Here is a 27,528-nt window from a genome sequence, read left to right on the forward strand (position 1 = left end):
TCCAGCATCCATTTTAGTAAAATTTTGAGCAATTTTTCTTCAAAAGAATAAATTCAGCCTCCGATGGAAAGGTTTTTATTCAGGCGAGACATGATTCACACCGAAAACTGTGTAATACCTTCCAGAAATACAGATCTTCTATCTTGCTGCGTAATCTCTTATTTACAGTCTACCTGTACTATTCTGAGTGAATGGAACATGCCTATGGAAAAATGGGAAAATATGTATTTATTAATTTCATACTTTAGTTATTTCGGTAAGACCTTTTCCCAAAACTCATTTCCTAAACGCCGAGCATCAAACTGACAACAGCTCTCATGTCTTATTGCTAAGCATATTTGAGACCATTTCAACAACCAATTTGTTATTCATTAGTCAATCAAGAAAAGTTTGTCTTCGACAGTTTTGATGAAAGCCAAAGTTTTCCAGGAAAAAAGGTAAAGTTTTCCAGGAAAAAAGACAAAGTTTTCCAGAGAAAAAGAAAAAAGGGACGAAATAAGAGTGCAGTTGGATGCAACTGGAGTCGAAAGCAGAGGACTAAGGCACCTTAGACTTGCTCTTAATGTTGCATATGTGATGGACTGAGCAGGCGATTGCTCAAGAAGGCAGGCCAAAGAAATCACTGAACCTACTCTGTGACTCTTCAAATCTTATCGAGTGGCAAAAATCCCGAATTTTGATCTTAACTTTAATTTTTTGTTTACTAATTAAACAATTCGGAGATTTTTAAGGTAGACGCTAAAAAATGAAAATTCCCTAACCGTCGAAGAAAATTGAAAAATCAGCAAAGGAGGGTAAATAAAATTATTTTGCGAATATAAAAGATTCACAACCGAGATAGAACGGCGTTGATACGAATAGCAAAACTTTTTCAAAACCTCATTAGAGCAACTTTTGTCTACAAACATAAAGTGTTGCCGAAAGCGAAAGTTTGGCCTTTGCGCTGCGCAGCCACAGCGTTTGGTCGCACGTGGCGTATGAGTGACCAACACGTGCTGGCGAAGCACACGCCGCTTGCTCAACTAACTGAGGTGTATATGCTACCATGCATGACTGTCTTTATGTGTGTACGTGCATGTGTGTCGGCCAGAAGGTGCGCTCGTTCAACATAATTTATTTTATTTTCCAATTAAACTGTGAACTGACCGCAGGATCAGCCGCTGCCGCGTGCCAGGTTCGAAAGTGAAAAATAACGGGTCAGGCAGGCGGTCAGTTGATGCTTGCTGTCTGACAGTCGGCATAATTGCATTGATTGATGTGATTTTTCAGCCAGTTAGCGCTGTTTCGGTTGATTTGTTGTTTTGCGGCAGCCCACTTGAATATGTGTGTGTGCCCGTGCGCGTTAACAATCTTTGCAGCAATCAAAACGTAATTTGTAGCCTTGTCATAGGTGTTGTTGGTGTAGCGCTGACACCGCTGTACGCGTGTTTGCGTCAAGCGTGATAAATGAAAGGCAAACAGCAAGCGAAGCAAAAATGAAAAAGCCGTCTGTGCGTGTGTGCATATATGCATGAGCACGCTTTTTTGGTATGCGTGAGGGTCACTGCCTGCACTCGCACAGCATTAATCAATTTCTCTGTATATTTGCATTGGCTGTACAGTTATTTTTAATGTCATTTTTCCCTTTTTCCCGTCTTCTCTTTGCAGATCACATGGAACTTCAACAGCACATAGTATATACCGTTATGCACACGTAAAACAACAACAACACGAGCAGCAGCAGCTGGCGATATGCTGCTGCAACAGAACAAGTGATAAATGAAATTAAAGTGTGCGCAAAGCAAAAAGGATTACGGTACATTTCCATTAAAATACGAAAAGTGCGTGTGTGTGTGTGCTAAAGCGCTTACATGTGCCTGCGACACAAAAGCGAAAAGCGTGTAGAAATACAAAGTGAAAAAGTGAATAAAAAATTGCAGGAAAACTATAAATAAAGGCAAAGCGAGCGTTGAGTAAATGAATTTTCATTGCTGCGCCGAAATGTATGCTACAAAAAGCGTGTAAATGCTAAAGTGTCTGGCAATTGTGCACTTTTTCATTGTTAAACTTCATAGGAAGTTAAAATACATTTGCGCAACAAATGACAAACAATAAAAATTACAACAACAACAACAGCAACAGTGTAAAAGTGTAAGCTTTTAATTGAAAAGTGTGAGTTGGCATTGTCGTGAGAAAACCCAACGAAACGAAAGGGAAAATGTGTCGCTTTTATGCTTTTGAAGTGAAACGGAAGCCATAAAATGACAAACGAAAACGAAAAAAATAATTGAAGATAAGGTAGAGCTTGGCAAAGCAAGCTTAAAATAACCGTGTGAGAATAAATGCCATAAACCTCAACAGATGTAAAACAAACAAAAAGTGCAACAAACATGCTTTGCCGTTTTCAAAAATTGTTAATTTTAAATCTGTTTTAGGCAAGCACTGCAGCAGCCACATGCGTTAATAACACCAAAATGTGCCAGCACGCAGGCGCAACAGTAGAATTTGATTTAAAGAAAGTCGCTTAAAAGTGCTTATACCCCGGCTAAGATACACTTTCAAACTCAGTTGTCTTGCTGACTGACTGCTAACAGCGAAAAAAATAAACAAATACAATAACCAAAAAATAAGAATGTGCGTATACATACTGCAGCATACATTAAGGCGCGCGTCTGTGTTAAAATTTTGAGAAAATAAACTCTTGCGTAATTTATCATTCTTTATTGCCAACCCGCTGCGTGCGCTAAAATGTATTTCTTTTCGTTTTTCGGCAATTCGTTTTATTGTTGTTGTTATTAATGTTATTATTGCCAACATCAGCAAAAACGCGTAGACAGCTCGGCAGCAGTTAAAACCGAAACTGCTGTTTGCTATGCGCTGTTTTTGTCAGCGGTCGCTGTTGTTGTTGCAGCCGTCGTCGTTGCCGTCGCCTACTTGCCACACGACGCCTAATTGTATTTTAACTCTAAATGTCGTGTATTTGTTTAATATGAAAAGTCGTTTTATTGTTGTTGTTACTGTTATGGTGGAGTGCGTTAACGTGTTAAATTTTTTGTTGTTGTAATCTCCCTGACTGCTGTCACACTCGCGACGCTTTTGTTGTTGAATTAGGTACGCAAGCAACGCAAGCAAAATGCCTGGCGGACGTCGAGGACTTGTTGCACCGCAGAACACATTTCTGGAGAACATCATACGGCGCTCGAATTCACAACGTAAGTGCCAAATTATAAAATACACTTTATTATTAGCATATAAAGAATGTCTAAATATCAGAAAATCAGTGTAAAAACAACATTCTTGAGTGGCTGATGCGAGATTTGTTCGCTTCCAAATGCAAAACTGAAGAATTTTTGGAAAGAATTCCTAAATGTATGCTTTTAAACTGAAGGAGTTACGATTTTCCTGTTATCGTTTCTCCTCTATCAGAGGAGCTGAAGTTGATAAGCAGCACACATTTAAATTAAACAAAAGGGATGAGGAATAATAGAATCAAAGAAGTAAATAACAGATGAGTTGAATAAAGACATTAATTCATAAAGTATTTCATATTGCCAAAAACTTTGAATTTATTTAAAAGAAATAATAAAAATAGCGCTGATTTGACGCGAATCGTTAGAGCTTCTTGAAACATATGTAAAACGAAGTGATTGGGTATTGCTGAATTGATTGGAACTGTGCTGAATAGCGCTAACAATGAGATTTTTTTAATATTTGAATATCAAAAAACTCGAAAAGAGGTTCTTACCATTTGCAGTTGCAAAATCTTCAAAAACTAAGGTATTTTGCAGTAATAAGGGAGCTGAACTGATCTGAACTGATCTGAATGATCTTGTGATATTTTGCAGTAGGGAGCTGAATTGCGCTGAATGTGAGTCATGAGTTCAAAACGTAGTTAATGTGTTTTGCTGAATTGCTTGAATCTGCGTTGAATAGCGCTAACAATGGAATTTTATCAGAAATTCGATACTAAAACAGATAATTGTAGAATTAAGCGCAAATCTGAATTTCTGAAAAGTTAAGTAACTCGAAATTAAATTTTTACTATTTGCAGTAGAAAAATCTTCAAAAGCTTAGCTATTTTGTAGTAAAAAGGGAGCTGAATTGTGCTGAATGTGAGTCAAGAGTTCAAGGACGTGTTAATGTGCATTGCTGAATTCCTGGAAACTGCGCTGAATAGCGCTAACAATGATATTCTTATAAATATGCGAATATTTAGACGGATAATTCAAGAATTAAACGCAAATCTGCATTTTAGACAAATGTTTGGTAGATCCAAATAAAGCTCCTACCATTTACAATTGCAAAATTTTCAAAACCCAACCGACTAAGCTCGGGAAACACTTGTAAGATTTCAGAAAAATTTAAGAGAAAATTAAGAAAAATATCCTGTATATTTTATGTCCCAATATCTTAAAATTTCCATTCATTCAAGCTTGTATGTAACGACATATTTCGAGATTGTTTGAATTGTGCCAGTACGTCAAATGTTGCACACATGAGCAAAGTAAACTGCAAACACATTGCTGTAGACTTCATTCGTCTTGACTTATCTGTATTTGTAGCTATTCGGAAGAGTAAGAAAAGAAAGCGGATAGAGCAAAATTCCAGCGAATTCACATTTATGTCAGTACTTGACATGCAACATGTATTGAGGCAGATAAATAAATAAAACAGAAAAGAGCTGCACAGGTGCGTAGACGAGAGTGTGGCACACAGACAGACACAGCCACTAAGCTGGATTAAGTGCTTTTTGAACTGTCAAGTTGGCAGCGCGCTGACAGTTGGAAAAGCCGCATTGAAGCGCGCTGCGGTTGAGCTATATTTACACAGGTGAACTACTTGCAACATGCCACATGCATGTGCGTACAGCTGTGTGCACCGTAATGCTAAGTGTGCTCGTGTGTAATATGAAGTGATTCCATTAATGTTGAGCGGATTATGAAAGGAAAAGTTTCATCCGCATCGGGCGGAGTTAAGACGGCAGGGAGCGTGAAATGCGCAAAAGCAATCAATTATATTTAGAAGATTGCTCAAAGTGTATAAAAAATTGGACAATTTAATAATGTGGATACTCAATAACGAAAAAAGGTTTATTTCTAGGTTGAAAAAATCACTTTTTCATGCGTCTGCTGTGCTCCCCTTTTTTAAGGCCAACTGATGAAGTGCCACTTTTTGTTGCATAACAAATCAAGCCAATAAAATTGGTGATCTGATCCTTTCGCTATCAACGCGTTGCACAAACGGCCAACTAGTTCGTAGCAAAAAATGTCATAGCGACAAAAAAGTGCGCATGCGAAAATATGTTGCAACAACCGCATACAGTGCAACTCCAGCATAGTGATGGTACTCTAAGCTCGCTGCAATGCGCTCTGCTAACAAAGTTAGTTGCATGTTTTGTATATTCTCAGCTCAAGCAGTGATCCCAACGGCGCTTTATTGTCAATAACTAACACTGTCGTTGTTGTTTTATCATGTTTTGAAATATTTTTTGTGCGCTGTTATTGCTTGTTGCACGAGCAAAGCGGCGTGTTAAATGGCACGTGAAAATTGCGCACCGACCGGGCGCTGAATGACTTTGCACGCGTCGCAGAGCAATAATTCTGCCGTGCGCTTGGCGTTGTTGTCGATGGCGCTGTCATTTTTAGGCTGGCTGTTGTGTTGTGTCGGTGCTTTTATTTTTGGATGGTGTGCAATGGCTGGGCCTGGGATTTGTTGTACTAATAAATAAACAACTTTGAATTTTACAGACAATATGTTGTATAACTAGTTAGTTAGTTCAAATCAAATTACTACGAAACACGTTGCCGAATTGAGCTGAATAGCGCAGATATGGACGAAAAATTATGGAAAAGGGAACTTTAAAGCAAAACTGGCATATTATATTGCGCTGAATATGGCTGAATACTGTTACATGATGCGGAATACTAATTAGTATTAATAATAAACAACTGTGCATTTTACTGGCAAAATATGAAAACAGTCCAGTGTAGTATAAGTAGTTAGTTCAAATTGCTACAAAGATAGGTTGCTGAATCAAACTGAATAGCGCAGATATTGAACAAAAGTTATTCAAAAAAGAACTTCAATGCAAAAAATGGGATACTCCATTGGGCTGAATACGGCTGAATACCATTGAATGATAAACTTGTGAGTTAAAATGAAAGTGAAGCTAAATGAAAATTTATAATAAATAAAAATAAGTATAACGCCGCAAAAGAAAGATAAGTAAAAATAATACGCAGCTTAAAACCAACAACTTGTCCGTAAATAATGAACCAAAAATAGTACTGTAACAAATTGTTGTTTAATATGATGAATAGTATCGTTTCCACTTCCACAGCCAGAAAGCAACAATTTTCTGGTGCTCCAGCTTGACAATTCTCTCTTCTTTACTGTCTACTTATTTGTTAGTGCACGTTGAAACGTTGAAAGCGTATCGATGACACAATTAATCACATTTGTGACTAAATGTGCTATAATAATTTAAATTACCGCTAAGCAACTGACAAATTATTGAAGATTAGTCATAGGAGTAAAAAAGATATAAGATTAATAAGGAGTTTGATGAAAGAAATGAAGGATGGTTTTCATTAGGCAGTTTGTTCTAACCACCATAAAATGATTGGTCTTGCTAAAAACATTGAATTTATTTGAAAAAGAATGAATTTAATAACGCTGATTTGAGGTGGAACGATAAAGCCTTTTGAAATATATATGAAACCGTGGTATTGTGCATTGCTGAATTGGTTGAAACTGCGCTGAATTGAGGTGAAACGGTGAAGCCTTTTGAAATTTATTAAAAACCGAGTTAATGTGTATTGCTGAATCAGTGGAACCTGCGCTGAATAGCATTAGCAAAGAAATTTTTTTTAATATTCGAATATTTAGGTAAATATTTTAAGGATCTCGAACGCAAAGTTATTTTAGTAAAATAATCAAGTTTCTCAAATTGAAATTCTCACCATTACAGAGGTAAAATCATAAAAAAACTAGGATATTTTTCAGCAACAAGCGAACTGAATATGAGTCGACAGTTCTAAATATTGCTTTTCACATTCAAAAATCATGCTATTATAAGAAATGTTTAAAATTGTCTATCTATGTGTTATTGTACAAATGTGCACCGAAAATGGCTGAAAAAGTTTACTTACAGCAGCCAGCTGTGTATTTGTTGAGCTGAATAAGCTGGATGTAAATGAAATACGGTTTGACAGCTTTTATCTAGAGCTTTAACTCTGAATAAATACAATTTTTTACCTAACTCTATGATAATCAATATTTATTGTCTACACTTTCATAACAAGGGATGGCATAAATCATTCAGCAGCAAAAATAGTTAAATTTAATGATCCCATTAAAGTACCCACATCATAATAAACAATAACTATGTGAGGCACCATTTAACAAATTCATTTTGGTCCAGCTGTTTATGTGCACACACCAGACACATGAGCAGCTATATAAACGCATTTCCTGTGCGTGGGCCCAAATCTACCGAACGTATTTGGTAAGTTAATACCCTATTAAGCCATTGCTGTCCAGTCGCAGCTGGTACAGACAAGTTTTTCCAATTTCCGTGCCGTTCTTCAGCACCCTCACCACTGTACCGTTCAAGCCACTTGCATCAGCACTGCAGGGGTGGCGTGGGTATCTTTTCTCTCACGCAATGTTTGTTTAATTTCTCCCGCTTTTGCCTTTGCCGTCTTCCTTTTCTTTTGAATATTCATTTAACGCCACAAAATCGTTTAACACTTTGTTACACACCACAAAGTAGGCTACTTTCTGGCACTGTTTTGCATAGATCTTTTCCCTTTTGCCTGCTCATCGGCAAACACAAACACAAATGACTGCTCGCTTTTGTGCGTTCGTCTGTTTGCCGTCTCTTCGTCTCTTCGCCGTTTTGCCCAGCTGCCGCTTGACTTTTGCCTGCATTTTTCGCACTTCACTGTATATTTGGTTTGTGTGAATTTTTTGCTATGCTACACTCAACACCATTACAGGCGTTGTCGTCCATTAGAACTGTGCATAGCCTCAGGCCGGTTTTGCTATACGAGTATTACGCTCCGCGCCTGTCTGCCGTTGCTATGCTCTTCAAATCGCACTGATTACTTTCTCATTTTAATCGTTTTTCTAATGATGTTGACTCATTGAGTCACTTGTGTCTTCTTGCCTCCACTCATTTCCCTTATTCTTCCGTTCATTTTGTCGTTTCCTTGAGTTTTTTGTTTTTGAGTAGCCTACTTATAGGCGTTCACACTCAAGTGTTTGCTGGCTTGTTGCTTTTATTGCTGCGGGCATGCTGTGCATGCTTGTTGATCGACGTCGTTGTTTGTTGTTGCAGTTGTTGTACCCTTTTCAGCTGCTCGCTGTTGCGTTGTCAACATTTGATGCTTTTATCCCACTGAATTGTTGGCAATTTTGCACCAGCGCAGCTGACTCGGCAAAATAGGTGTCTATGTGCATGTGTGTGTGTGTGTGTGGGTTGATAACTTGTAAATAAAGGGTAAAAATGCTGTACTTAACTTGCTTATTCATACTTCTTGAAAGGCCCTAACTCATTTTTCGCCAATAAATATTGCTTTGTTTTACCGTTATTATTGTCATCCTTTCGTTGTTTTCGGCTTATCTGTTTACTGCTTTGTCATGATATATAATGTCACTTTACAGAAAACTGATTTTGCTAATTAATTTTGCTATAGCTGGCCGATTAATGGATTTTGATGAGCGTCGCTTTTTTAGGTTTCTGTTTTAATGGCTTAAAGGAGGGGATCTGTGTTATACAGAAAGAGACGGTCGAAGTGTGTACGGTTAGCGGAAAAAGGTTGAAGAAAGATGTGTGCACGAAATCACTGATAAAGGCGACCGTTTTGTTGTTTGGTATCAATTTTGTGAACAACGAAACGTAACTTAATAGGAACACAGAAAAGAAGGTTTAAAGCTCACTTACCTTTCGAATGAAGCGCATACATAAAGGTGCTGCAAAGAGAGAAAGAAATTTTGATTAAATATATGCAAATTTATAACATCTTTTATTAAAAAGAATCAACAAAAATACCATTTAGTATTCTAAATTAAACTTTAGGGAAATGCGAAGATACTTTCATACAATTTTTTTTTTTTTCAAAAAGCCTTAATATCTGTTGAAAACCTAAACACATTGGCAAAACTCTTTCGCTGAGCCGTCCCAGGATTCCGATTGGTAATAGATGCCAGATTATGACGGCGATGGCGGAAATGGACTGCTAAAATGTCGCCATTGTTGCAGTTGGAAGGTGTCCAGCTAAGGTCTGACTTCTTAGCTACGTGTTCATTGCTCCTCAATAGCACAGCGTTTAAATAAGAAGTCCTGCTATGGTGGGGTGTACAAAAAAGTATGTCACGCGACTCGTGCCGCCTGGCTGGGTGTCTCTCGAATAACCCAATCTCGAACGGAGCTAGCGGATACCTGGCGCCATTAGTTAAATGATGGACCTACTTACGTAGCAGGGGCTATGGGCAAGTGGACCTACTTTTCTCTTCACTCATGGGTCCAAAACATGAACCAGTGTAATAAAAATAATAAAATAAAAGATTAGAGGAATCCGGAACTCTTGGAAAAGTATATATGGCTGGAACCCTTTGAAAAACTAGGCTGGTAGAGTGGACAAAATTACCTCCCAAGGACATGGGTCTGGATTCCGGCTACACCATCACAGTCGGCCCAGATATTGCCTGTGATCTGAATTTGCCTTCAGGTGGAAATAAGTTAAGGCCTTCGATCTGTCGTCCAGACAAAAAGGGTCACAAAGGAGATCTTGCTGCGATAATAAAGGAAGGCAACGTATCGCTGGCGAAAAATGTCGGGAAGCTTAATTATGGATTCATGGAGGTGAGAAGGGTGAAGTCGAGAAGTATAGTAGTATAAATATCGTAGACGAATCTCTAGTTGAAACCATTGTTTTTATTCTTTCTTTAAGCAAACAGTAACAGACTTAGCATAAGCTGCGTAAACGAAACATTCCTTTACTTTCTAAGCGCATGATAGTAGGCAATACATCTTTTGAAGGCGCCTAATGGTAGGCAATGTTTTACTCTACAGTCTCATTTACGAATTTATAAAGTAATAGTTAAGCAGAGAGGCATTACTTGCTCTTTAATGATAACCTTGGAGCAGTGCCCCTCTATTTTGTCACATTTTCGCTGCAAGTGCCTGTATAAATTTATAAAATAATATGCAGCTCAAGTAGGATTGACAATTTCTTTTTCACTTTCGCGCCGACTTACCAATCTGATGTCTTTTAAATTGTCATACGATTTCATATTAAGAAGCCTGACCTTCATTTGAATAGCAGATTTGGAAGTTCGTAACTGAACTGAGCGCTATGCACACTCATACACAGCACACTTTGGCCGACAGAAGCACTTGACTTGCAGTTCGTTTTCTTTTATTCGATGACTTTCTCCGAACACTCGAGCATATAAATTATTAATATTTAATAACGGCTTACACGCTTATGTGTGTGTGCTTATTTTATGCTGTTTGCCATGTTGCTGCTGATTGCTTCTACTATTTTTAATCTTCTGCTACGCATATTGTTGTTGTAACTGTTAGTTGTGTTGTTGTTGCGGCGTGCTTGAAGCACGCACTAGATTGCTATTTATACATTTTTCATAGCCATTTGCATAATTCAACAATTTAATAAAGTCGTTGTAGCTAAGTACCCTTACGTAGCAGCAACACACATGCACACACAGGCACAAATTCAACCCAAATCATATGCGGCGTCACGCTTCACCTCACCTGCTGCCACGCATATACGCATAGACGCACACCTGGCGAATGCTAGCCGAGAAAGCGATCGAATATCAGCTGGCTCGTGCCTCGCTTGCCTTGCCTACTCGTCCGCATGCTTCCGCCGGCTGCTTCCATGTGGAGGCACCTTCATTCATGTTTCATTGTGCGCATAAATTTCCTTAGTAATTTCGCTCGAAATCGCTGGTTGGCAACGCATGTAAACGAGCTGGGCGCATAATTCTGCTTAAACTTGTGGCGCCCAGCCGAGGCTTGTTCGACGCTGACCTGAATATTGCAGCCAATTTAATGCCTATGTCTGTTGCTTTTTTGCTGTGTGTGTTGTTGCGCAAAATCCCGTGTTGTTTATTTAAAATTCCATTTCAATAGCACTTTGAGCTTTCGCTTTTTCTAGCTGCCTAATAGCAGCTCCATTGGAAATTCATTGAATTTTAAAACGTTTATTGTTGCCCAAGCAAACTCATCGGGTTTGGTCGTAATTCCGCTCACTTGGCTATGATTCAGCGCACATTCAGCACTGAACTCCCAATTCGTTTTCATTTGCCGTTGATTAGCTCACACTTTCTTTGCTGATATTAAAATTGTTTTCGCATTAAAAATGCATTTGCATAACTTCAGCCACCAATTGACTTTAATGTATGTATGTTTGTGTGGCTAACTGTTAAGTGTGAAGAATGAAGATTAAGAGTGCTGAACATTAACAATTCCATTGCCACTCAGCAAACTCCAGCGCCAAACGAAGCAATCTGCAATGCTTTTAGGCGCTCGAGCGCGAAACTAATGCAATTATGCAGATATAAGCCATTGCAGCGCTCGTTGAAACGGTTTAAGTAGTTTTTAATGAGTTGGAAGTCGATAAGCGAAAGAAATTGTGGGAGAAATAAAAATTGAAAAAATAAAAATATTTGTCAGGGAGCTTTGTAGCAGCTTGCCTTATTGGCTTTTTGTGTTGGAAATTCTTAGCTATAACTCAATAAGTTCAAAGTTTAATATACAAGGGTATGGTTTGCTTACGTCAGACTTAGCTCAACCTTAATGCATGTGTGTCCCTAAATGTATGCAATCACAATAGACAATTTGCAATTTTACGAATCACTTGCTAAAACTAATTTGCACTAATAGCACTAAAAAACGCACATAAAACCAGCACTCCGTGTGGTCAAGCGCCCAAAGGTATACTTTCGTAAACACAAAATGCATTACGGTCATTAAAATAAGTATCATGGAGGCACGTAAGCCCTCGTCCCTCACGGCTGTCGCAGGACAACTCATGGAATCGATAAAACCACACATGTTCTGTCCAGCTGTTTGCACAACTCCAACAATGAAACAATTGGCCCCTCTAAGTAGGCAAGGTATTCCACGCAAAGTGTATCCAATGCAAGCCTGTGCGTGTGTGTGTGCTTGCGATATCTGTTTGAGCCGTTGGGTCAGGGGACGAGCGCATATTAGTGAGAGACATTGTGATAAATCAATTTTATTGTATAATCAGCGCCTGGACATATGCAAGCATTCGAGCGTGTACTGACGTTGCAGCTTAGTGCGTTGGCGTTGGCGCTAGCAAATACAAGTCTATTGAGGCACGAAGGAACGAATAGTCAAACTAATGGCCAGGACTTGTGCACATGCCTGACAATGCTCGAGAAAAGACAACGCACAGAATACATGTGGGTGCAGGGGATCGCACAGCAGTGTAGAGTGGTAGCAAATGTGCTGTTGCATGCAACGCAGGACAGCAAGAAATGCAATTAATGGCAGCAGGCGTGTAAAACTTACACACACACACTTACACAAACGTTTAATTGATATTTATAGCCGCATTTATTTGTAGTTATTTGCAATGAATTAAATTTTATTACGCCAAGTTGGAGCCGGCGGAGTGGGAGGGGAATAACCAGGATGTAGTTAAATCTTAACACTAATTGATATTAAATTGAAAGCTTGTTGTAGCAACACATATGACACCGTTTAACAATATGAGGTTAAGTAATGAAGACTTGCTGTTGCAAATGTGAATCATGGATTCAAAGGCGGTTGCTGAAGGATAATGTGAACACGCCGTTACATGAGAAAGCTTTAACACTTTTTTGCCATTTTTTCGCTAGAGACATTCTTCCTTCAGTGTAAAACTTTTCTAGCTTCTCGCCGAAAAACTTCGAAAAGTAATTTTCACAGGTTTCTCTTCAAGCCAACTTTACTCCATTAAGGGAGTTCAGCATTGACCGAAACAAATGGTGGTCCGATGGTGCCAGGTCAGGACTTTATGGTGGATGCATCAAAACTTCCCAGCCAAGCTTTCCCAGTTTTTGCCGAATCATCAAAGATGTGTGTGGTCTAGCATTGACCTGATGGAAGACGAAGCCCTTTCTGTTGATTAGTTCTGGCCGTTTTTTTCGATTGCTTGCTTCAATCTCATCAGATGTTGACAGTGAAATATAGAATCAACCGTTGGACAAGGCAGCTCATAGTGGATGATTCCTTTCCAATCCAATCAAACACTCAGCGCTACTTTTGGAGGCGTCAATTCTGGTTTTGCGACCATTTGTTGAACTTCACCACGCTTGGACACTGATTTTTTCGGACATTATTGTCATATGTGACCCACTTTTCGTCTCTTGTTACCATTCGCTAATTCTGTCCATTAAATTCTTTATAGACAATTCATGTGGTACTCAAACATCGAGCTTCTTTTGGTAGTATTTAGTATTTTTTTTATAAATTTGTGCAATGTTTCACTGTTGAACCTGTTTTTCAAGACCGAGTTACTCTGGTTCTCCTTTCTGCTAAACTTCTGCTCGCAAGGATTTCTAGTCTTACCTTATTTTTGCTCTAATTTCATTTCCAACTTCATTTAAAAGGAAAACCATCCATTATGTCTCAGAAAAGTTGTTAAAGTCTTCGCTGGCAACAATATCAATATGCTTTAAGAGCCTAAAAGTAGGCAACACGAGAACTTTCCTTCATAAACAAGCTAATAAGCATGAAGTTCCAAGAAAGCAATGCGATACGCCACCAAAGAAGAGAGAAGAAAATCACACAGCGCAACGTTCTCAATAGAAACATAACAGACTTTCAGATTTTTGAGTTTGAGGCGCGCAATTCTTTGCCACACACACAATGGCTGCGCGAAGCCACACTTACATGTGCGTTATATTTTTTAGATTGCGGCAAAAATACAGTTATTTGCCGTACATAAATAGCCCTTCGCGATTGAACACAGCAAACACCACACAGAAGATTTCCGTGTGAAGGCAGAAAGAGCACAAACAAGGCATTTTGCGTGAACGTGTGTGTGTATTTGCGAGCGTGTGATTAAGTTTGCGCACTTTTTATGTGTACACGCAGAGGTTTAATGTTTTGCGAGTGCAAAGAAAAGTGCGTTTGTGTAAAGAAAAGTAAATCAAGAACCAACAAAGAAGGGAATTCTTGTTGTGGCAAGGCTCTCATACTAAGTAAGCACGCATATGGCACTTTGTTGTTGTTGTATGTATGTGAGCTCTTGACAAAGCAGCGTTTGCGGCATGTGGCAGATTGCCTGCGCCAAAGCATGCAACAGCCGTCAACAAGCAGAGCTGAGTTTAAGAAAAAACGGCAAAATATGCTAAGAAGCATAAATTTCGTTGCTGATAAGCGTCGCATGCTAAAAAGCAGCACTAACGGCAGTTTGAAGCTTGTAGAGGCAAATACTTGGTTTAGGCACTCTTTCGAGGGCGAGGGAGACGAAACGGACTGTTTGCAAATTTATGCGTGTGTGTGCATGTCAGTATGGTTTCATTTACGCACCGAGTGTTTCAGTAGTCAAAGGCGCCAGTTCACAGCATGCTGGTGTACTTAAGTTGTTGTTGCTGCTTTCACATATTTGCACCGAGTCAAAGCGTGTGCGTCATAAGTTAAGCTATTTCGCTTTGATTCTCTGTGTAATATCTTACCGTAAATTTAGCGGTTCTGAGCTCTTGTGGCGTGAATCAACGCTTTTGCCAATCTCTGCCTCATCAGAAAGATAAAGGACGATAATGACAGGCATTGAAGAATATGTTGACGAAGAGCTGACAGAAAGGCTTCAAAGAAAGAATTAATTTTAATATTTTATTTTAAATCTTCTGACCTTAAGAGCGAAATTCCCACAAATCCCCTTAACTCTTTTTAACGGCTTTAAAGCGATTATGTGAAAATCTTAATCCGTAGAACGCCCAAACCATAGCGCGGAAAGAGGTGAAAATTTGCACAGGTATCTCTTTAGTCCTGCAGAAGGTCTGAACGGCGGCCTTTTTTTGCAAAATCATCGTCGATTTTTCAATATACGTATATGTATAACTCAAGAACGGCTCTACCGATTTGCATGCAAATTAGTGAGAAGGTAGCTTAGAATCACGGGAGATAGGGAACTATTTATACATTTTAGTTAATATTTGAAGTTAAAGCAATTCATATATAAATACACGCTATGTGGAACCGGCAAGGCATTTCTAATATCAACATAAAATCTTCTCTGCAGACGAATCGCCAGAGATTTCGTCTACTTTGCTAAATGATGGGTGAACGACGCACAGGCATTCACAACAAACCAAACAAAACATGTAACATAATAAAAAGTAGCAGAATATCTACAGTGTTGAGAAAAGGTTCAACCATAATTTGAGATAAGTGCATGATATCCTCGACAACAACGCAATAAAGATATGATGATAGGGAGAGCTTGTCGCAAGCTAAAGGCAGAAAATGTTGAGGGAAACAAAGAAGGAAGATAACAATAAGAAGGGGAGTGACTAAGGAACCTAAATGTTAGTTTTAGTAGAACAAATGACTGTAAGAGCTGCGACTAGATCGTAATCTGTAGTCTGGGCTCTTGCTAGATTTTTGAATAAGGTACATAAGACATGATTTTGCAAGTGATAGTTGGTCTAGACTCGACAGTCACGACTTAAAGCAGAACTACTGGTAAACTGGACAGCACTGACCGCTCAGCTTGTAATCCTTCAAAGGTATGATAATGCATAGACGCTTGAATCATTACGCGTAGCAAAAAGGTTTAAATTATGTACATTGGTTTGAGAATACAAGGAGGAGCCTATGGAAAAACATATTCTTGTCTCTGAACACCAAGACACCGTAATACTATCGTTACCGTCAAGTGGTCATTGGGCTATAAGAAATCAAAGTAACATGTTTTAGAAATGTTCGCAACGAAGATATATTGGATCTCATGGTATGTCTGAACGCCGTTTTCACTTCTGATAGACTCACAATTTTCTCTGAATTTTTTAAAGACTGCATATTGAGGTTAGATTTACAGAACTTGATTTAAAGGATTTATTTTCGAAATTTAGACTGGACTGACAGTTCACTTCCCAGCCGTTTTCCAGCCAGGGCTACAAAGTGGTTCAAACCGTAAATATCTAGGACCAAGGACTGTCACTACACCAGGTCCATGAACAGTTGGCAGAAATTCTAAAACCGCACAAAAATTGGGTGCATCGGAAATTTGTTTCCTAGAGACTGTCTACGCCAAGCAGAAATATAATTATCCTACGCTTATTAAAGCCCGAACTGTAAACTTTTCACCATTTCCGCATGTATCTGACAGGCAACACAATTTGCGTAGACGCTAAACAAATATTTGCCTTGTAACATAGTCATCTGAGGAAAAGAAATGTTTGCCTAGCAAATATTAGATAAAACTTTGCAAAAATACTTAGCAAACTTTCGGCGAACATCACGTGTGTGTGGAAGTCTCTCGCACGGCGCTTGGCGGCCCAAAAACCGCAAAACACGCCGCGCTGTGTACGAAAAATGCGTTGGAGCATTTGCTGCAAAGCTTTTCATTTGAGCAAAACTTTTCTTGCAAATTTATTTCCACTTGGCTAAATTTGTAGCAAGAAATGGCTACAAGTCACGATTTGCTGCCATCGACAAGCGCCTGCAAGTATGCAACAAACTGCGAGGGAGATTGGCAGCGGAAATTGAGGACGTCCAAGTGCCGAGGGAAGAGTGCGCAGTGCTTGCGGCCTAAAATTTAAGAAAAAAACTTTTACAACTTTTGCGGTTAAGCGAAATACAAATGTGGCAAGCAAACTGTGAGCGCAAAAATAGTTAGAAATGCGAAGAATTATGCGTGCGGCAGGCTGGCATTTGCTTTGTGGGTTTAAAAGTATCGCAGCTGCCAGGCGTTTGTTATATTTGCGTAAAGTTTCACATTTCAAATCTAGAAATAGATTGGAAGGAAGTCAAAGGGAACAATTTACGCTTGAGCGGAGAACGCTGGAACTTTAAAAAGCTGAGAAACGCTCAAGTAATTTCGCTGTTGCGGCGTTATTTTTGCAATTATTTAGAATAGGGTGCCTCCAAGTGGCATTACAACAGCGTTAAATTAAGGACCGATATTTGAATTTTGCTGTGCTGAAGCCTAGAAGCAATAAGAATAATGACACTTGTAGCCAAAAAAACTAAAGTTGAAGGCTTGAAAGGCTAACTACTTCATAGCCAGTGTTAGAGTTTACAGCGTTAATTGTTGTTTTTGCAAAGCAAAAGCTTCGTCAAAAGGTTTTTTAATGGCTCCCCAGTGAGCTTGTGGATGTTTGTAGATCAGTTATCATTCCAATTTGCTCTGCCTTTGGAGGAAAGTAAGCTCAGTTCCTGCAGCTCAGTTCTAGCAGCTCGCTCCGCCTTTATTTCATTACTCTGTACAATTATTTCTCAAAATGTTGTTGCCTTCAACAGTTTTTTTTAACAAATTTACAAACGCTGCACTTAGAGTCTTCTTCTCACCTTGACTAACGCTAAACTTGCACAAATTTACAAGTGTTTATAAGTAACTTGCAACATTGCAACACTTAATGTTATCATCAGCAAATTGGATTAAGTTGTATTGCATTTGCTAAGCGGACGAAATTCAACTATGCTTTTACACAATGACTTAAATTGTTGTGGTTACAAGCAACTACAAACACGCACGCCGACTCACCGCCACGCCGTCACCGAGTTGCTGGCTTGCAGTTGTTGCGGCCGCACGCGTGCTTGTTATGCCCGAGCTGTGTATTACAGAGCCACTTAAGCAAACAGAAGCGCAAGTTACATAAACAAACACATGCACACACACTAACGCACGCACATACATATACATACATATATGCACTGAAATACATTGTTGGGTGAAATATACCGCTGCTTGCGCTTTACAAATATTAAGCAAAGCCACCAAGTCAGTTTCCACACCCCCACCCACAGGCGCGCCCATTTGGAAACACTACAAGTGTCATTATTCTTGCGCACACACACATACAACCCTATAGCAATGAACGTTCGCAGCGGCCCACACGTGCCCGTAACGTCTACCAACACCGAACGCTGGCGCATCTCTCCGAATTTACAGTTTTTGATTGATGCTCCCTGTGAAATCCACACGCTTGACATGTGTGCGAGTGGAACGCTTAGCAACCAATTATGGCCAACAAATTTACATTGCATAATTTTTGGGGATTTGCGCTTGCTACGCATTTGTGTGTACAAATTTCCGATTATGAGTGTTGTTGAGCGATCTCAAAGGTTAACCCGAACATATTTTATGTGTATATGTGCATCCAGCTGTTTGCGTGGGTGTATGTTGTCCTTCCATGGTTGCATTTGTGGCATTCGAGTGGTAGTCAAAGGCTATGGCGTAAATAAAAAAGAATCTTCGAATTTAATATCGATACTTTGAAGCCTCTAAAATGAGGTTTGGCAATCTTGAGGAATTTGAGAAGATGTACACAATTTTTCTTCCTTAAAATATCAGAAATTTCGAAGTAGTCGGAAAAGTCTTTTCGTATTTTGTCAATGGATGTCGTTGCTGTCGTATATCTCCAGTGCTACCAATCACATTGCGTCATACCATACAGTGTTGGAAAGATGCGATTTTAAACTTGATTTAACCAAAAAAAAATTAAATTCATTGAAGTTGAAAAAATGTTATGGCTTTTCAAAAGTGAGTGAAACTAATGAAGAAATTCGCTACTTTGAAATGTAGTACAACAATGGGTCGCTCGCTTCCGTGCTGGTCTGGTCGACCTATCGTTGAAAAAGTCGATGAAATTATGGAAAAGATTGACCAGGACCGCCACAAGGAACTTAACATTCATCATCAAACGGTTTTGAACCATTTGAAAAGGGATGTCCACAAAAAGAAGCTCGATGTTTGGATACACGTGAAAAATTTAATGGACGGAATTAACATCTGCGATTCTTTGCTGAAAATTAAATCGAATCATTTCTGAAGCGAATGGTAACAAGAGACGAAAAGTGGATCAAGTACGACAATAATGTGCGAAAAAGATCATGTACCAAGCGTGATGAAGCTTAACAAATGGTCGCAAAGCCAGAATTATGCTGACTGTTTGGTGGCATTGGAAAGGAATCATCCTCTTTGAGCTGCTCCAGCCTGGTCCAACGATTGATTCTACATTTTACTGTAAACAACTGATGAGATTGAAGCAAGCAGTTGCAAAAAACGGCCAGAACTGATCAACAGAAAGGGCTTCGTCTTCCATCAGGACAACGCTAGAGAACACACAACTTTGATGACTCGGCAAAAACTGGAAGAACTTGGCTGGGAAGTTTTGATACATCCACCATATATGTATGTAGCCCTGACCTGGCATCATCGGACTACCATTTGTTTTAAGCATCTGCATCCACACTTCCCCAACCATTACACTTTGCTCTGCATTAGTCGGGTCCACAAATATACCGCTAATATTGTGTGACCGATCACACACTCAGCTCCATTAAAGTGAGAAAATCACGTTTAACCGAGAATTCGATGTCAGCGTGGTGTTTGCTAAATAGCCAGACTCGACAAACATATCTTCGCACTCAGCTATGAGCGTCAAGTCCAACTCATCAGTTCTGCCACTGCAAATGTGTTTGGAATTTTGCACATTGCAGTTGTGTGCGTTTTGCTGTGTTCGCATATTTTCACCTTTGTTTGCCGTTGGTTTGCATGCCTCACAATTCACATTACCACTCGCTGCCACACAGCAGAACACACATTGCGGCAATTCATCGATCAACGTCAGTTATTGACTGCTGACAAGCGCACACCTTGCAATAACGGTACATATGCATTGGCGCATAGCACGGCAGTGAACAAGTTCTTCGGGCGCATACTGACGCGCATATCTAGCTATGAGCATGCGAACAGTTGGAATGTGAATTCTCACTTCTTTACGTTAGTATGTAAGTTAGGGTTAGGTTTTCGAGTATGAATGTGTGAATGAAGTCGCCGTTGCTCAAGTTTGTTTATGACTTGATGTGGTTATGTGTTGGCTCAAATTTCATTGGATGGCCGAAGACTCTTTCACAGTGAGATTTGAAAAGACTTGTTTATGTTTGACTGAAGGGTATCTGAGCATAGTCACTTATTGTTCTATGAAGCCTTTAGGATAAGAAATGCTCGCTTGTTCTGACTTTATACTGGATCTTTTAGATCAAAGAATCGAAAAACAAAACGCTAGCGCTTTTTTACGTATGAGTCAAAGCTATGGAGGAAGGTTGGTGGAAGTTGAGGTTGGTATATTGTCAGGAATTTCCTATCAACTTCAGGCTCAAACTTTCTGACTAATACAGTGTTTTTCAAGCCAATGTTGCTGCCATTAAGGTAGCGCTACGAAGTGTAGTCTTCTTAACAGAGGACACTATCCACTCTGATAGTATTGCGGCGATACCAGATTTGAGCTGATTTACCGTGCGTTCAATGCTGGTTAAGGAATTAATTAAGGCTAGTATGGGTGCAAGTGGAATAGTCTTAGCACTTCCTTCTTGATTTGACCGATATGTGTTATTATGTTAACGAGAAGCGAAACAAAAATGAATTTCAACTTTAACTTGTTATATTAACGGTTCATTATGCTGCACAGATTGAATGATCTAACAAAATAATTTCAAAGGAAGCTCTGTATTTCAATCAGCTTCAAATCGCTTTTGAACAAACTGAGCAGACGCCGCTAGTGCAGCTTCAAAAATAGCATGAAAATGTTGCTCATACGCACGGGTGTACTCAACGAGTTACTCTAATTTATAGCTTCAATGGCTTTTAAAACCACTTAGCTTTCACTCCATCATATCTGCGGCCCACAGCCATCCTGACTAACTGTTTGCATAAATTTCCGCAAAGCTTATGGCAGCACACAAATTTGTACGCCAATCAAAAGCGCAGCTAATTTTAGCATTTTGCACACTTGCCAAAAACTGATAAATTTCGCAATTTCCTATGTGTCATTTTGTTAATCCGAAGCATTTTTCAACGGACTCGTGTCCCGTTACTGCCCTCGGCGCCGCCGTCAGTGCTTGCAACATAATCAACTATTATTGCAACCGAGTCAGGACTCATTACTCATCAAAAAGCGAGCATAAGTGGTTTATGGAAAAAACGCACACACAGGCACACAATACATTAACACAGCAAGCGTTGTGTACGGCGAGGTAGCAGTGCAACATGCTTTCGTGCTTCGGGCGACCTCCACTGGCCCACTTGTGCCACAAAATAACCAGCCAGCAACGCTTATCAATGACGTCAGAGCCAAAACTAGGCGAATGCAAGCCGAAGTGAGACAGGCGAGTGTGGCAACTACATCCACTCGCAGCGAATATGATGTGGCATGCAACAGTGGTGCACAACCTCAGTTTGCGATTGCCGATGACGTCGGTAACGTGAATAATAAACACACACACATACCTTGTGCCCCATTGAAATATTATATATGTTTGTAGTGGCAAACAAAGGCAGCATTGTTTACAGTAGCAGCGAGTGCAAGCAGAACGAATAACAACAACACAAATACGAATTTATTTTCTTAATCTCCACAACATTGGCTTGATTTGCTGTGCTTTTGTTGCCATGCAATTTATGTTTACAACTACAAAGCGCAAATGCCATTAGTGGGGGTGGCACTTACAAATGGCGCTGGCTTCTTCAGCGACATGGATTTGTATTTGCTCACGAGTTGGAAGAATTTCATTTTCGGTTTTATTCGCGAACTTTTTCAATTGTTGCTAAAATGTTTTGAAATGGCTACTTCGGTCCTCAACTTAAATTGCATATATAAAGTTATTCAATTAGGGAACGTCGCCATCGAAACAAGGATTCTGGGAGCAGACGAAAGCTTTTCGTTGGAAAAATCAACCAAATAAAGAATGTGTTTATTTCCCCGAATCACACCAACCACTTCAAGAAATCAGGAACCCGATTTTTCAAAGCCTTTAAACTAACAAGCTTAGCAGAAGAAATTACAGGGTTTGTTCGAAAAGTAATAGGACTGAGTCGATTTAAAAAAAATTATTGAACCCATCATTACATTTCTTTAAAAACTTACAGAATAGGCTCCTTCTGCGTCGATGCAGCACTGCCAGCGCAATTTCTAAGTATTTAAGGCGTCACCCCTCTGACGTCTCAAAATGCTTGCCTTTCATCGGCTTTTTCAAGCAAGACAACAAAAAAGGCCGCAGGAGCCACATCTGGGCTCTAGGGCGGCGTTGGGATGGTAGCAGAACAGGAAAGACGGTGTGAGCCTGGACGTTGTCATGGTGAAACTTCCAATCGGCTGCGATGTCTTGTCGGACCCGATTGACCCTTCGTGTGAGTCTCTTGATGACTTCCACAAAACGTGACGTTGACGGTTTGTCCAGGAGGAACAAATTCATGATGGACGATGCCTTTGATGTCAAAAAAGACAATGAGGATCGTTTTCACTTTGGATTTCTTCATTCTTCTGGTCTTCATCAACCATCTCTTCCAGGCCTTCAAAAAAGGACTAGTGTCACCGAAATACACCACTTCTTGCTAAAGCAACATCGGGGTAAGCCTGTTTGATCATATCAAACGTCTCTGTCGCAAATTTATCGAGTTTCACACAGAATTTAATCGCGTACCTCTGTTTTAACGAACTGCATTTTCGGCTTGCACCACTCACAGAAACACGTCGCGAAAAATGTTTGTCCTGACTCCTCAGGTGCTCGGAGACAACTGTCCAGCCGCTTGTTCATTAGCTAGGAACGCCCTCTACCGAATCCAGTCGGTGCGCGAAGTACAGTCACGGCAGAAGAAAATCAGTCTAATTACTTTCCGGACAAACCCTATATTCAAAAAAAACCAAATTCAAGTTTCATTGGAAAGCGCTAAATTTCACATGTGTTGCAACCATCAACAAACACGATGGGATATGTACTCTTTAAGTTTATATATATGATCAACCGTTTCTTCGGTTCTCCGTGCGGAAGCCACACTTGCCACACAGATTGCAACCGTGTGTCACTGCGGTGCATATCTACAGCATTTATTTGGTGCACCACAGCGCTGAGCTTCATTGCAACCAATCCGTATGCACCCGACGACGAACTACCGTGCATAAATCACGCTACCTTCGCGACTACTGCTGCCACCTGTCAGACAACATGCTAGTAGACCTTCACTCAAGGGTGGCAAATGTTCCTAAGCCACACCGCTACACCTCTGCTCTGTCTTAAGCGGTCGGAGCGGCAACCTTCAGCAACAACTGTGCGCTCCACATGTCACCCCCAATTTCATATTGCACCTACGCTACCTTCTTCACCGCCCTCTTTAGCTATGGTATGTCCTTAAATCTCCGCTACCATTTGCAACATGCGTTAAGCAAACTTGCCCACCTCCTCTTCGCAGCTCATTCGCCTTTCTCCTTTCATGTCTTTCATACGAGGTTGCGTGTGTTGGTACGACGGTATTTTGTGTACACAAAGGCACTATGTGGCAGCTTGCTGCTTTTATTCCCGTTTGCTTTCATTCGCTGCCACACTGCGCTTGTGGCATGCCACGTAACCATTTCTGCTGCACATTTTTTGTTTATCTTCACCTTCCTCTGTTTGTTTTTTATTCAGTCCGTTGTTTATGCTTGTATATTCTGTGGTCTGCCGCCAGCGCACACACAAACATACATACATATGTGCATAAATCTGGTTTTGTTTATGATTATATTTTTATGCTTTTCGTTGCGTTTGTAGTTGTTTTTTTTTAATTTCTTTCACATTATGCGATTTTATTTCGCTCCGGTCGCTGCAGATTGCAAGAGCCTTATATAAATCAGGAGGAGACATTAGTGTCGTATTAGGGCCGCGTTGCAGAAACCGCGAGTGAACTTAACGTATTCCATTTTTGTATGAAAAGTGGGGAAAATATTTGGAACTCGCGAGAAATACCGCCGCTAAAAGTTTAAAGAACATGATTCAATACTTCGTTGATTGGTGCACAGTTCAAATTCTCAACTGGTTTAAGATAAATTGTGTAAGAACATGAAATAGAGTGGAAGAAAGAGGAAGAGAGAGGAAGAGTGAGGAAGAGAGGAAGAGAAAGAGAGCGTGAGATAGAATGTACTGTTCTCAAGTTCTCATTAAGCAAAATGAGCTTAATTTACGGGAGACAATTCTTTTGGAAAATTCTGGTAAACAAAGGTAAAAGAGGTAAAAGAATGTGACATCTTCTACACTAAAAGGAGTCGATCTAAGATCATAAAAGGGCTCAGGGAGTCTACACTAAAGGGAGCCAAACTAAGATCTTTAATGTACCAAGCGTACTGATTTCGGCACTAAAGGAAGCCAAACTAAGATCATAAAGCATCTCAGGATCACTTACGACGTACCGATGGTGTCTTGGGGGGTATCACCAGAACTGATTCAAGGCAAAACTGACCTTATTTAAGAGAAAACTAGTTGATGTCCCACCAGAGAGCGCAGAATAAGCAGGGAGGCAGAAGACAGTTACAAACTCGTAAAAAATACCATCCTGGAAATGCTATACTAAATTAGCAACTTTGTAAATAAATTTACAACGAAACACCCAGTGCAAGAAACTCTTTACATTTTCTGCCTAAAAAGCTTATATAATACAATAACGGGGGTATGACTGGATTTTGGAAAAAAACCAAACTTATATAAGAGGCCTGGCGAAGAGGTTGGGAAAAAAGTTATGAAATTGAGTAAAGCTACAACTTTTATAATTTGATTGACGCACCATTTAACTTAATGTCTTTTGCGCCAAGAATTAAGCCATCAAAAGCCGTTAGGCCATATATGGTACAAAAATATAAACATTAAGAATTTACCCACTTTTGACATCTCGGAAAATCATTTGTCTTCGCTTTGATTGCCGTCTAGTGCTCAAAACCCGTGCTGGCACAATAGGTGGGCGGCCGAAGAACCTTGCCATTAACAACAACAACTGCAGGCGCAGAAGGACCAGGCAGACAGGCAAATATTTGTCAGAGCAAGTGGTGGAAAGTGAGGTGTGTTGCGTATGGCGGGTCATAGGTCAAAGGTGGTCGCTACGACAAAAGTTTTGCGAAATATGCAACCCTGCCAAAAAGTCAGCCTAAAAGTAGGCAACACAAAGTCAGCAGGTTGCAGCCTGGCATCATCAATCAATTGTGACAACAAAAAGCATGATTTTAATATACTTGTAAGCCAAAGTTGCGATAACGGGCATTATGCGTAACATTTTAAGTGAAAAAGACTGCAAAATAGAATTGTAAAAACAACAACAACTGGCAGCCAATTAAAGTGAATGGAAAACATTTTGCTTTCGTAACGTGATCAGTGTCGAAGTGATTAAAAAATGCGTAAATATAATGTTTTTAAATATAATCCGTCTATATGATGTGTTGATATATTTATACCCTGAACGGGGTATTTTAAGTTTGCAACGAAGTTTATACCGAGTAGAAGGAAATTTCAGAGATATAAAGTATTCATAACGCGTTTTTCAATAGGGACGCAACAAACGTAGACCGACAGGGACAGCAAACGACGCCATATTTTTCTCACGCTCTTTTGACATTGCCAGAATCGTCGTATATTCGTGAATTGGGCTGAGCAACTTGAAAGTGTTCCGGATTTCAATCGAAAAATCTTCTTCAGCGATGAGGCTCATTTCTGACCGAATGGCTTCGTCAATAAGCAAAATATGCGTTGTTGGTCAGGCATCAATCAACACGCACTCCACGAGCCACCATTGCATCCCAAAAAAATTACGGTTTGGTGCGGTGCGCAATGATTAGGACCGGCACATTACTGTGAATGGGAATCGCTAAATAATAATCGAATATTTTCAGACTGAATTGGATGATATGGACTTGGACAATATGAGGTTCCAACAGGATGGCGCCACATGTCACACAGCGAATGTCAGAATCAGAATCGTTTATTGAAAATCAAGTTTGGTGAACGTGTTATCTCACCAAATAGCCCAGTCAATTGGCCACCTCGGTCGTGCGATTTGACATCGTTAGACTATTTCTTGTGCGGCTACGTCAAGTCTACGGTTTATGCCAACAAGCCAGAGACGATTGATGATCTTCGTACGAATATCGAATGTGAAATTGCAGCAGTAGTGGCCGATTTATGCTTGAAAACCGTCGAAAATTGAGTTCAGTGTCTGGACTTCTGCAAGCGTACTCGTGGTGGCCATGCAAAAAACTTCGAGTTCCATACAGAATGGCATCGAATGTACTTCCATAGGAATAAAGAATTTCTTGATATCCCAAACGTTTCTTGTTTTATTAAAAAAAACACTTTTTGAAACCCCCGTTATAAATGATCAGCATTACGAGCTAAGCCGTTTAAGCCATGTCCGTTTTTGCGAAGAAATTTTCGAGGTGTCGATCTGAAATTTTGCGCACGTCCTTTTCTCACGAAGAAGCTGCTTATTTGTCGGACTGGCTGACATCGGATCACTTTAGCACATAGCTGTCATACAAACTGAACGATCGGAATTAAGTACTTGTGTGGATAGTTTTTCTTTTGGCGAGATATCTTTATGACATTCGGGATGGGTTATTATCTAAGGCAGTCAAGTAACTTACAAAGAAATTATTCTGATCGTGTCACTATAGCATAAAACTGTCATATAGGGACCGTTCAAAGTTATTGTAAGGAATCTTTTGCATTTGTTAATGGTATTATTTACATTTTTTCCTTGTTTATAATATTTTTTGTCGATATTTTTTGCACTTAGCTGCCGAACGTTTTCTGATATGCGACACATACTTGTATAGTATGTACATATGCAAAGGAAGTGCTCAAAAATTGAAAAAAAAGTTAATTAAAGCTGTTTGTAAATTTTTTCGCGCAGTTATATAATTCGAAATGCATGTCTATCAGCTTACATGTGTAGAATAAATTAAACCGATATTGATTGACTTGTAGCAATCAATTTGAATAATGATGTGGCAGGTCATGAAGCATAAAAGTGTTTGAAAAATCAACATTTTTTTTTTAATTTCAGAACGTATATGTAATAAATAAAAAATATACACATTCAAACATTTGGTTTTTTGCTTTGTGACATCTCATTAAGTTTTAAAAAAATATATAACACATGACAAAGTCTGCAAAGTGATACAAGCAAATATTCATATGCGTTCACAAAGCTGCGAAAAAATACAAAAATCGGCGCAAATTCATGCTAATCTTCTGCAGCTCAGCACTAACAAATGCACATGGGAGCTTGGCACCAGGCCACACCCACGAAAGCATAAACATATCACTGCTGCGAGCTGGCCATATAAGTTTCAGAATCAACACCGCTAAGCCAAATACAGTAGAAAAAATAAATATGCTGACACTTAATTATGTAAATTTAATTTGTTTGCCTTCATTTCTAACGCCAGCCCAGAACACACACCCACACACATGCAAGGTGCAAATTTACAATCACACTTGAGCGTGTGTGAGTGTATGCTTGTCAAAGCACTTTGCTGTCA

General features: G+C 39.6%; 1 protein-coding gene across 10 annotated transcripts in view; it reads left to right on the top strand.

The window, feature by feature from the left end:
- The window catches only part of LOC120774345 (potassium voltage-gated channel protein eag), a 93,533-nt gene that overhangs the window by 29,463 nt on the left and 36,542 nt on the right, over positions 1-27,528 (top strand). For 9 of the 10 annotated variants that reach the window (XM_040103924.1, XM_040103914.1, XM_040103919.1 and 6 more), the window contains exon 2: positions 1,648-3,191. In XM_040103924.1, the coding sequence (XP_039959858.1) occupies positions 3,113-3,191 (79 nt within the window). In that variant the 5' untranslated portion in view covers positions 1,648-3,112. The remainder of the gene's footprint in view (positions 1-1,647; positions 3,192-27,528) is intronic. The other variant, XM_040103916.1, reaches the window with a different exon arrangement.

Source organism: Bactrocera tryoni, chromosome 4 (genome assembly GCF_016617805.1).
Source record: "Bactrocera tryoni isolate S06 chromosome 4, CSIRO_BtryS06_freeze2, whole genome shotgun sequence".
NCBI lineage: Eukaryota > Metazoa > Arthropoda > Insecta > Diptera > Tephritidae > Bactrocera > Bactrocera tryoni.